This window comes from Diabrotica undecimpunctata, chromosome 1, assembly GCF_040954645.1.
Source record: "Diabrotica undecimpunctata isolate CICGRU chromosome 1, icDiaUnde3, whole genome shotgun sequence".
Lineage (NCBI taxonomy): Eukaryota > Metazoa > Arthropoda > Insecta > Coleoptera > Chrysomelidae > Diabrotica > Diabrotica undecimpunctata.
Window position 1 is genome coordinate 140,615,850 of NC_092803.1, and position 12,973 is coordinate 140,628,822.

General features: G+C 31.9%; 1 protein-coding gene across 2 annotated transcripts in view; it reads left to right on the plus strand.

Annotated features, from left to right (window-relative positions):
* LOC140432301 (uncharacterized) overlaps positions 1-11,607 on the plus strand; it is a 42,573-nt gene extending 30,966 nt beyond the window's left edge. The window contains exon 6 of one of the 2 annotated variants that reach the window (XM_072520123.1): positions 3,685-11,607. In XM_072520123.1, coding sequence (XP_072376224.1) covers positions 3,685-3,806 — 122 coding nt within the window. In that variant the 3' untranslated portion in view covers positions 3,807-11,607. The remainder of the gene's footprint in view (positions 1-3,684) is intronic. The other variant, XM_072520124.1, reaches the window with a different exon arrangement.
* Positions 11,608-12,973: the final 1,366 nt, after the last annotated feature.

Genomic DNA, 12,973 nt, shown 5'->3' on the forward strand with positions numbered 1-12,973 from the left:
TAAAAAACATTTAAAAAAACACTGCAAGACCAAAAACTTAGCCATACAAACTAATAAATATTAGACACACATGCTACTGGTGCCGATACATGCTTTCTTCTTCTCTTGGCGCTACAACTCTTTGTGAGTTTTGCCGTCTTAACAATATTCTTCCATTCTACCCTTTCGAAAACTTTTCTTCTCCAGTGCCTGATGTTCAAAGCTTTAAGGTGGTCCATTCATTTTTTACATAGCCTTCCTCTTCTTCATGTCTCTGCATCATAGAGTGCTATAATTTTGACGATAGTATTGTAGATGTATTTATTGTTCTTCCTTTGCTGATATTCTTGTGCTACCATATTGTATTTAATTTGCTTGGAGCGCTTCTTCCTTGGTTCATTCTTTTACTTTTCTCCGGTTCCTTCTTTACTAATTTTTGCACCAAAATAACTATAGTTTTCACATCGCCTCATTCTGTCGTATTTTATTTTATTCAGTTTTGTTGTTAGTCCTGTCTTTTGGTATTCTTCTCGTAATTTCCTTGCCATATATATTCCAAGTAATCTTTTTCCTATGCCAGTATTTTCTGGCCATCAGTGAATTGTTATGTATATAGCTCTGTGTTGTCCAATGGTATAATATCAATCTATATTCAATATATGTTTGAAACAAGGTAGGTGAGACAGAGCATCCCTATTTGAGACCCTTAATTCTGTATAATCCTTTAGTTATCTTATTTTCAGTTTTTATATTAATTGTTGTATTCTCATATATCTCCTTGATAACTTTAATTAATCAATTGCTATGTGTCTTACTTTGGTTATCGGTACATTATCATAGACTTTGGTTAAATCTATGAAAAGTAAATGGAGACTTCTTTTCGTATTTACTTTCTTCTTCTGTAATATTTGATTCAACGTAAATAAATGATCTACACATGAATTTCCTGCTCTGAAACCACTTTATTTTTCTGTTTTTCTATACCTATATTCATTTTCAATTAATTATTGTATTACTTTTCCGTACAGCTTTCTGAACGTTGGTGTTACTGTATATGGTTTTATCTCCTTTTTTGTATTGGAGTTATATATCCTGTTTTTCATTCGTCTGGTATTTTTTCCATGTTTTTATGGTTGTTTCTACTGAAATCATTGTTAGTTCTATTGGTTCGCCATGTATTTCTTCTGTCTTCTGATATTCGTTTCTGCTGTCTTTCAGCAGTTCTTTCTAATATATTTCCCATTATCTCTATTTAATAATTATAAGTTGGATGTTTTGTTATCTTTTCTAATGTTGCCTATAAATTTCCATGCTTCTACGCATCTTGTTTCCCCTAAGAGTGTCTACAGTTCCACACACTTTTTGTTGAATGCTTCTCTCTTATTTTTTAATAATATTTTATAGACCAAGTATTTTGACTTTGTCTTCGATTTCTTGTGTTCTCTATACGTTTATACTATATTACCTTTTTCAGACTAGCGGTTTTTTAATAACTCAAAATATGTAATTGGTGGGTCATCATGATTATGATCATGATTTGAACTTGATTTCGTCTTAGTCTTCAACAGATCTTTCTTTTTTGGTACCCTCATCACGTGGCCTAGGTATTCCAGTTTGCTTGTTTGTATAGTGGGGATTAGTTCTGTTTCTTTACCAACTCTCTCCAGTACTTCTTTATTTGTAATTCTATCAGTCCATAATATTTTTAATACTCTGCGGTATAACCAGAGTTCGAAAGCCTGGATTCTTTTTAATTTTTTTAATGTTCAAATCTCAGCTCCATATAATAATATTGAAAATATATAACATCGAATGGAGTGGTTCACTCGTATAAATGCTGATCTGGCAATCTCTATTCGCCTGTTTATTTCTGCAGTATGATCATTGGTTTCAGTGATCAAAGTTCCCAAGTAGTGATATTTTTTCTACTTGTTCTATCACGTTACCATTTATTGACAATATTTGGTGTTTATTTGTAATTAGCATATATTTAGTTTTTTTAGTGTTTATAGTAATTTCCATCTCAGTACTATTCATACTTAAGCTTTCGATTAGATGTTGTAGGTCTTCAATGCTCGTTGCAATGATCACAATGTCATCTGTATATCTTAAGTTGTTAATTAATTTTCCATTAACTAACTCCCGCTTTGATATTATTGAGCATGTTTTTAAAAAAATCTTCAAAATATAAGTTAAACAAAAGTGGCAATAAAACGCCTCCCTGTCTAACTACCCTAAAGATTTTCATTTCTTCTGACTGTTGCCCATCAATTTGAACTGACACTTTGATCCCAATATAATGTTTGGATTATCTTTATGATTTTACTGTCATTTTCAATGTCCTACTATGTCGAAAGCTTTTTCATAGTCAACGTAGCACAGGTGTAGGTCAACTTTTACATCACGACATCACTGAATTAGTATGTTAATGGCAAATAATTCTTCTCGATTACCCATTCCATTTCGGAACCCGAACTGCGTCTCACTAAACTCCTCCTCTTTTCATAGATTCTCTTATGTATTACTTTAAGCAGTACTTTTAAAGTATGACTCATTCAGTGTTCGATAGTCAGTGCTCTCTTTTGCTGCTTGTTTTTTAGGGATGGTTATAAACGCTAATTTTAGCCACTCTTGCTGTATTATTCCCGTATCGTACACCGTGTTGAACAAATCTGCCAATACTTCCAAGTTATCCTCTTACACTAATTTTAACAGTTCTACAGGTATTTCGTCTAATCCAGCTGTCTTATTATCATTAGGGTTTTTGATAGTATATTTGATTTCAGCTATCGTGACCTTCTGTCTTTCTAAAGGATTTAATTCTTGCATCTCCTGGATTTCACATCTTTAGTCATAGTTAACATCTGCTCCAGGATAAGTTTTAACTGATGCTAGAGAATTTTTATTTTTAGAGAGAGAATCCTATGAGCCTTTCTCCTATCTCGTTTCTAGTTCCCAATCCGAACTATCTTTTACTATATTTTCAACTATACCTGCTAAAATTATTTCATTAAAGTTTCCTAAAATGTATGTAATGTCTCTAGACTCTAAACAATCAGCTGTGGGAGCATAGACTGTATTCATATTAATATTGCAGATCCGGGCTTGAATTTTTAGCATTATTATTCTTTCTGAAATTTGAACCACACCTAGCACTGATTTTCTAATTGTATTGCTTATGTTGAACGCTACTCCGTATAGATGATCAGTTTTGTATCCTCTAGTGTAATACATATTGTGACTATTTATTGATATATTCCCATTTCCTGACCATTGTACATCACTACCACAAACTGTATCTATATTTAGCCTCTCTTTCTCTTTGATGATTCTATGTAGTTTTCCAGGTTGATACATTGTTCTTATATTCCAGGTAGCCTATTGTTATCTGAGTGGGTTAAGTATATAATTTCGTACGAAATGAATTATTTTTAATTCACACCTAAAAATTTTCGTGTCTTTCAATGACTGTTTGGAAAAATTCATTCAAATGTATTAAATTTGATAGAGAGCGTTCTCCATAATTTTCAATGAAAGAAATTTTATACATTCTGCGCAGTCAGTTTTTACTTTGTCCGAAATATTAAGTGGCTTCCTGAGTATTAATTGATGCTAAAGTAAAGAAAAAGCTATAAGAATTTTAAAAAGAATTTTATTCCACTAAATGCTTTTATATACATATGAGTGCGACATTTACTAAACTAGGAACATCATCATCACTAGCAAATTGCCCAGATATCACCATCGTGAAGAGAGAGAGAAACGACGATAGCAAAATCAACAATAACTCAGATCATTCCGAGAGCAGCAGCGATCAAGTCAAATGAGAACAAGTCTCGTTTGTCGCTTAATAAAAATTTCCACTTATTAGTATTTTGTAAAGACCAAAGTAATTTTGTACTGTATTTAGTTGTATAGTTAGAAGGCTTCGTGGGAAAACAGCATAACACAAATTGGCACAGTCAGCAGGATTATGTACCACTCAGTGATGCATGTTGTATCATTCGGTGATGTATGATGTAACTAATAAATGTTTTTTTGTATGAACTTAGTGATAAACAAAATGCTCTCTCTTAGAAATTTTATTGACCTAACCAGTGATTGTACATAATATGAAAATATGTATTCAACAATATCTCAATTCATTTCTTCTTCCATATATTATATCTTTAGTTTTAACTATGATCCAGTTTCATATAAATTCTTGGTATAACAGAATGGTGCTTTCGTTCGCAATTTTTAATTTTTTTGTTATATTATATTTTATATTTAATTTTATTAAAAAATTTAATTTTTGATAAATAAAATTATTATAAATTTGAATGAGTTGTAAGTAAAGTACGTCTAGAAAGTATAGAAATTAAAAAATATTAATAAAAATTACTTACCAATGCATAAGCCACTGATCCTTATTCACATTTGGAAAAGCTTTCGAACTTTTGTCATAGGAAGATGTGTCTTTTTCTTGATCTTTATTGTTCTAGGTTAGATGTTTACAGGGTAGAATTATTAGCTCTATGCTCAACCACTCAATCTGGAGGGACGATGATTTTTCTATTAAGGTTGTCATACCTTGTCTGTGAGGATCATCGTATGTCGATTAGGCTTCTTAGCATTTAATGACACAAGCTACTGCCATCAAAACTCCAATAGCCGTTCACCCCTCTTCTATTATTCTTAGTTATAAGTTATATTAAATCGGGCATGTTTTTTTAATCACCGTACATAAGGATACTAGAGATGGACTATTTACCACCCTATCATTACTGTATACTGCGTATTGTATCATCTGTAATTTATAGTTTAGTACAATGCAGAAACCTCGCTCCTACAAGAAAATTTAATTTCTGTCCCAGATCACGATATTAGTAGGAAGCTTTTACTATGTGCAGAATCTATTTCTGCTTAGTATCCGTAAATTATTGCCCACCAGGTGAGCGGCAAGTTCCCTCGAAGTAAAGAAATTGTCACAAAAGTTTTCGGATTAACGAATCCTCCGAATTTGATATTTTTCTTTCCATTGAGTTTTGTAAACCCAATACAAAAATGATAAACCATAGTTTCCATAGATCCTGTGCTCATAGTTATATGTCATAACAATTTCAGAACTATATTGTTGTAGTTCAAAAGATGTATGCTCATAATACTGCAACAAAGAACTGCAAGTTGTCTACATTTGGCGTAGCTCAGTAAAGTCAGTTTACTAACCTAAAAAACTTATTTTAAAACCTCTTATATTTAATTTTTTAATTGAATATACGTTCTTTGTTTACTAAAATAATAAATTTCACATAAAAATTGAAAATAATCCCATCCATAAAAAGGGAGACAAAACCAAGTGCTCTAATTATAGAGGCATCTCCCTACTTAATACGGCATATAAAATCTTATCAAACATCTTATTAAGTAAGCTGACACCGTTTGTAGAAAATTTCATGGGGAATAATCTTCTTTCATAATCTCTTCATATATTTCCGGCAAGCGTACGACAGCATTAAAAGGGATCAGATGTGGAATGCAATGGCAGAACTGTCAGTTCCAAAAAAACTTATCCAGCTTGTTAAGTTATGTGTGAATAGCTGTAGATCCAGAGTACGGATAGGTAACAAACTCTCAGAATCTTTCGAAATAAGCAATGACCTGAAACAAGGAGATACGCTGTCACCTCTCCTCTTTAATATCATCCTGGAGAAAGTAGTAAGAGCAGCACACCTTAAAACAGAATTACTGACAGTAAGTGGACCAAAATTACTACTAGCATACGCAGATGACATTGACATTGTGGGAAACACTGTATGTGAAGGAGACTTTTAATAAATTGGAGGTAGAGGCGCAAAGAAAACTGGTTTAAGGGTAAACGAAGAGAAAACCAAATACATGTGCATCAACAGATAAAAGGGACGAGATAGAATAGGGCAAAATGTGACAATAGACCCATATAACTTTGAAAGAGTGGAGAGTTTTAAATATCTCGGAGCAACAATCACTGCAGATAACGATATCGCGGAAGAGATTAAAGGAAGAATTCAGGCAGCAAACAGATGTATGTACAGCCTCCACAATACTATTAAATCTAAAAGCCTAACACGAACATCAAAGATTAGAATATATAAAACGGTGATTAGACCGGTGCTCATGTATGGGCGTGAGACGTGGATCCTCACCAAAGAAACTGAAAGAAAACAGATGTTTTGAGAGGAAAATCCTCAGAAGAATCTTTGGGCCTTATCACGACATTAATAGCAACCAATACCGAATGAGAACAAATGCTGAGGTCAAGCAGATGTATAGAGCGATTGATATAGTCCAAGAGATTAAATCCCAACGTCTTAGATGGGCTGGCCATGTCCATAGACTCCCTAATAACCGCCTCCCAATTAATATGGGAGGAAGCCCCCACGGGAAGAAGACCCTTAGGACGTCCACGAATGCGATGGAGAGAATTTTTGTCCGACAGATGTCGGATCGTGTAAAACTCACAACTAATAAACCAGAACTTGTTCCGTGCATTTTATAAATTCCAGCACTTCTCGAACATTATTTTCGTGTGTTCAATAGACGTCGTTATACTACACAATTTATTGATGATTTTCTGATACCTTGAACGAATTTTTACTGACATAAGGCACAAAACTTACAATCAAAGTAAAATTGAAAATAGTTTCTAGACGTACTACACATTCAAAGTTGCATTTGACGCCCAATTTTGTTGGAAAAAAAGTTAGTCATACATTTTTATTGATATAGTTGACATTCCCCCGCTGTACATATTTTTTGCGTTGAGCTGTTTTGCCATCAGGTCGATTTAGAAGGAAGTGTCTCTTCAGCTGAATACGAAATATAAAATTGAAGTAGTGATATGGTGAATACCAAAATAATTTTTGTAAATTACGAAATTGCGCAGCTGCGTTAGAGGGATCAATCAATTTCGCTGTCTTGTTTCCATTATCGACCATTCCACTGTGACAGTGTGTTTCTTGGACATATTTATTATTTTTTATTGTAATTTACGTTGTTGGTTTGTTTCCAAAAAATTAGATGTGCCAAGTATAAAGACTATTTCCGTAATTATTAATAGACCACATGTAATAATTACGGAAACACAAAAATAATGTATTTCTACTGGATGTGGCACGTTATAATATTGACAATTTGCAATTGAAAACAAATATTGTTTATTTCAGTTAAAAGTTTTCATTAGACATCGAATAATATATATTCTAATAAAATTTTGTAACTTACAATAAATAATTGTCACTATCTACGTGGAATGGTCGATACCTTTATCTGATACGTACTTGAACGAATGCGGTGTATTATATACACACACCTTGTTGATATATTTAGATTTCACCTCAAGATCTTTGATAGCTTTATATTATATTATAGTATTCAGTTTCCAAAACTTATCGTGATTAATTTGATGCTAGTTAGGTAGTATAAGTGAAACATTCAGTATATGCGTTATTTAGAAATGTGATTTGGAAAGCACTGTGGGGATTACATGAAATTATTTATTTGTAAAAACTGAAAAAATTAAATATTTAAAAGAAAATTCAGGACACATCGCCCATTCATAGCTGTAAATATACACAGTGGATGACTCATATATTAAACTTATATGGTAATATAGAACTTTTTGTGTTTAACTTTTTACTTTAAGGAAATATATTTATATTCTTGTTTATATTTTATTACGCCATAAAACTTACAAATAGTAGTGTCACTATTAGTAATATCATAGAGTCGTGAGATCCTATCTCAGACTTAACTTCTCATTTATTGCCCAACTGGATTCATCCACGATTCCAATTCAAAGCAGATTCAATTTTGGAACTGCTCCATTTGAAAAATTTCTTTAGCCGGCGTATAGCTCGAACTATAAATCTATTTTAAGCTGCTCACGTCGAAGTGAGTGCGCTAGCCTGTTGAGCCAGTTAGCCGATACATATGACATTCATTGTGTTATTTACTTTTTGGCGCTATATTTATAATGAATCAAGTGTAAGAGAAATCACTAGAATAAAAGAACCCGGCATATTTATTTTTGGTGGACCTTAAAAAGGCATTTGACCGGGTCAAATTAAAGAAGGTTATCCACTTATTGTACGCAAGAGAGATACCTCTAGGATCAATCAAAATATCTTCCAGAATAACACAATAAAATAAAGTAGAAGAACGAGCTCTTAACATAAAGAAAACCAAATTTATGACAATTAGTAAAAAACCAATACTAAACGCTCAACTTACAATCAACCAACAGAATATCGAAAGAGTTGAGCAATATACATATCTAGGCACCAATTTAAATAGCGAACGGGACCACTCAACAGAAATTAAACAGCGAATAATAAAAGCAAAAGCAGCATTCGTTAGAATGAGAACCATTTTCAACAGTCGAGACATATCATTAAAAACAAAATGCCGTCTATTGAACTGCTACATATTCACAGTTCTGCTCTACGGAATGGAAGCATGGACACTGACTGTTGCATCTATGAATCGGCTCGAAGCTTTCGAAATGTGGTGTTATAGGCGCATCTTACGTATATCCTGGGTTGACAGAGTTACTAATGTGGAGGTCCTGCGTAGAATGGGGAAAGAATGTGAAATTCTCATGACCGTCAAAACTAAAAAGTTGGAATATCTAGGACATGTAATGAGAAATCAAGAACGTTACGGCATTCTCCAGCTGATTCTCCAAGGGAAAGTAAATGGTAAGAGAGGACCGGGAAGAAGACGCATTTCCTGGCTTCAAAATTTACGAAAGTGGTATAACACGACTACCACTGAACTGTTCCGCGCTGCAATAAATAAAGTAAAGATAGCCGTGATGATCGCCAACATCCGGAACGGATAGGCACTTTAAGAAGAAGAAAGAAGAACGAGCTGACCCAATTGAAGATGGCAGTTGGACAAGACAGGGGATTCCCTGAGCCCTCTATTGTCCAACCTGATTATGGATGAAATATTTTAAAAAGTAAGAACGAAAAAAGGATTACAAATAATCTGGTATGCAGACATGAATAAAACAATATGGAGAAATAAAAATATCGGGAAAGAAATGAAAGGCAGAATTTACAAAATTAGAAAAATCGATGCTCATATATGCCGAATGACAACAAGTAGAGCAGTATAGAAAACTTACTAAGGGCACATTGAAAAACGGAGAGAGTCAAGTCTACAAAAAATGAAGAAGACCTTTTTGAAAACATCAGTTGTTCATTTCTTATGAATTTTGTGCCTGGAAAGTTCTTTTTTATTCACAGCTGGGATAAACAGCGGTTTTTGGCGACGTTTAAAGCACCAAGTTCATTTTTTCTGACGAACTGAATTAGATGTAAGCGACGTTTCAATTAAAATTATATCATAGCTGCACAGGCTCAATAAATCCTTAAAATCTAAAATCTTTTTTGTGCGTCTCACAAATATTTTAGAAATAAATATTTGATTGTATAATACCGAGTTAAACATCTTTTTTTATTATTTAACATCCCAATATACACTGTAATATAATTACAATAAGTAAATTTTCTGGCAATATTTAACAATATAAATATTATTAAAGAAAAACGGTCTTGTAGAAAACTGCCCATTGACAATTTCCTGTAGAAAACTGCCCATTGACAATTTCCTGTGTATTAATTGAAATATCTAACATAAAAATTCTTCTTGCCAACAGTAACACGACGTTTTAATTTCCTGTATACTGATTTCGCGAAAATTCATTAACCAAAGCAGAATAGGGAAATAAATCCGTAAAGTCTTGACTTTATTGAAAGAGTATTCATTTATCAAAAGATCAGCCGTGAAAACACTTTAAAATTGTAGCATGTAACATTGATTATAGATAATAAGTAGACTCATTTCTGCCATGATCAATGATCAATACAGACTTCCAACAAGTTTCTGGTACTTCATAGCTTATAATGTATTTCCTATTAACCTTCCTATCAATTTTTGCCATATAAGATTCCTTTATTTTTTTTATTTTCTGTTTCATTGTATATTCCTCAAATGATTAAAACTCTAATAACAACTCGTTCTTGATACCTTTAACAGCCAATATGCGTTCCTCTATTATCTTATTATATAATAATCCTATGTATCCTATAATAATAAAAAAATCACATAAATTACATATATACAGTCCATCTAATTTACTTACCGTTGCACGTCATTATCATTGACAGAGATCGAAGTTGACATAGTTGCCAAAGTATAAAAAAATCCTGAATCCATTTTAAATCAAATAGATCACATAATTATTGCAAAAGTGGATTATACAACAAAACAAATTAATATTTAATGTAAATAAATAGAAACAAAACATAGTTTAAGTTAAAAAATAATCTTGTTAAAAACAATTTGAGCCGCTTGTATGCGGTGTATAAAGATGTAAAATGGAATACATATATTTTTATTTTATGTAAAATGTAAAAAAGTGTCAACACCGCAACTGTCAAATAAGTGTTACCAATTTATGCCAAAATATCACCTTCATTCGATTACAGTTATAGTGTGTTCCGAACAAATGTTCTTCATAAAAACGCTTTATAATGCATTTATACAAATTAAATGAAACATATTATTGTGTATTTCTTTTAAGTTAACAATAATAGAAATCTTTAAATATTATTTCTACGCGTATATAATAAAATATGTCTAGTGGCTGTAATGCCAGTGTACTCCGCAAAGTGATTCTAAAAAAGGACACATCTACCGCCTAAATATTTCGTGTTGGTATCATCTGGGCAATATACAGGGCATTGCATACCATTTGTAACGAAAATATGTAGTGGTAAATTTTGCAGTCGAGTATAACACTGACATCAAACAACGTCTGAGTAACATATTTTTCTATTTATTATATACATAATATTGTGTTGTTTAATTCTATTTCATGAAGAGTCACAACCTAATATAATATAAATAAGTATGTAGATATAATTTTATTTTAAGTTTTATTACAAACACTTTAAACAAAAAGTTCAGTTTTACCAAATTTTTAATAATTTTATTATTCATTGTAGTTTTGAAAATGTATCATTCCAGAAAAACAGTTTTATTATTTATAATTTTGTATGATCCAGAACAAACTGAGTTCCAGTTATTTAAAACCATAGGTGCCTTGCTTACTATATATTTGGAGTCGTTGGGAATTAGGGAAATACATATATTGTCATTCTGGATTACTTGATTCATTGTATATACTTTTATATAATGTATATACCTTTATGCTAATATATTTATTAATTTTGCAAAGTTTTATAATATATGTACTTAAACAGTAAGATCTTAAGTAACGTAAGTACTTATTTATTCATTTTACTCTCTCGGAACTTCTCAAAGATAATAAAATCAAATTTGAATCGATTTCTTCACAAATCAGTATTCTAAATAGTATTTTCATCACACGAAAATTCATTAAATAATCATTAACAGTAATCACCAAGGATTGCCAAAATAAATTATTTAAAACAAAAATACACTATTTTGGCACTTATTATTTTGTATAGAAAATATGCATGAAAAGATGGTTTAGTGCTGTAAATAAATATGGCATAATAAAAAACAAAATACAGTTAATTACTATTTAACTGGGAATAAGCCACAATTAAAGGTTAAAATACGTTTATTGACGTTTCAATTTCCACTTCGGAAATCGTTCTCAAAATACAAACATTAGTATATTATATTAAAATACTAATGTTTGTATTTTGAGAACGATTTCCGAAGTGGAAATTGAAACGTCAATAAACGTATTTTAACCTTTAATTGTGGCTTATTCCCAGTTAAATAGTAATTAATTTAAAATGCCACAAGAAAATAGCTTCAGAACAAAATACAGTTAACTTCGTCCAATCCGGAATCCTGTTTCTGTTTCAAACGATAATCTAGCACTACTTTAGAGGTGTAAAGCCTGCCGTTCACATTCTAACAGCGCAGTTCGATTTTGCAGTATGAGTTTTACTTTCAAATCAGAAACGATATACTTTTAGCGGCTTTTGCTCTTTGTATAAACGAAAACAATACAAGAAACGTAGGTGGTGGTGCAAAGATTGGTTGTTGAAAAGACAGACACACTATGACGTACATTTATTAGAAGAATTGCGATTATATCCAGATAATTTTAATTCCCTTTTGTAACATTTTCAAAAATTATTAATTTTCTTTTTTACCAGCTCTGCGTTAGTATCCGCTTTCACTTCTTGAAATTTAGCAACCAAAATCTTCACAGCTTTTTTTCTAGCGGTTTTATCATGATATAATGTCGATTTTAATTTCCAAAGACACTCTTGTTCTTTATAAATATCAAAGAAATTTCTTAAAAACTTCTAGCTATAAGCCATTTTCGAAATTTGCCAGCAAATGATTTTTTTGCAGTCCTACGATTTTGTCGTTGACACAATACACACGACCCAACCAACTCTGTCGTACTGCTACAGACTGACTTGTTTGTCTGCCGTCAAATCGCGCCGATTTGACGGCAACATCGTACTGTGACGTTGGAACGTGAGTGGCGGGCTCAGGCCACTAGGTACTAGACAATTGGGCAAAATGTAAAATAGCTTGTCCAATCTATAACTTGATACGTATGTTAACATTTTTTTTAAATATTTTTGCGAGTAGGGCTTATAAAGAAATTTGATTTAATATCAAAATTTCTTAAATATCGTCAGTTAATTCTCTCATATTTAGAAACAAATGGAAGTGAAAATTTGCCAAAAACTTTCTAAACTGAAATATGAGAATCTTAAAATCTCTTAAATACCATGTAGCGAGAGATAAAAAAGAAATGATACCGTAAGACAGAAAATATTCAAAATATTGGATACATTTTGATAATCAACACAAGGAGAAGGTGGAAGGAAAGATCACGTTGATTAAACACTTAACGACACCCGAAAAATTACTGAAACTTAACTGAACATATTAGCTGTGAATTTACCAACAATTTGTCCATGTTTTTTCCTCTATCTTACTTTTTATC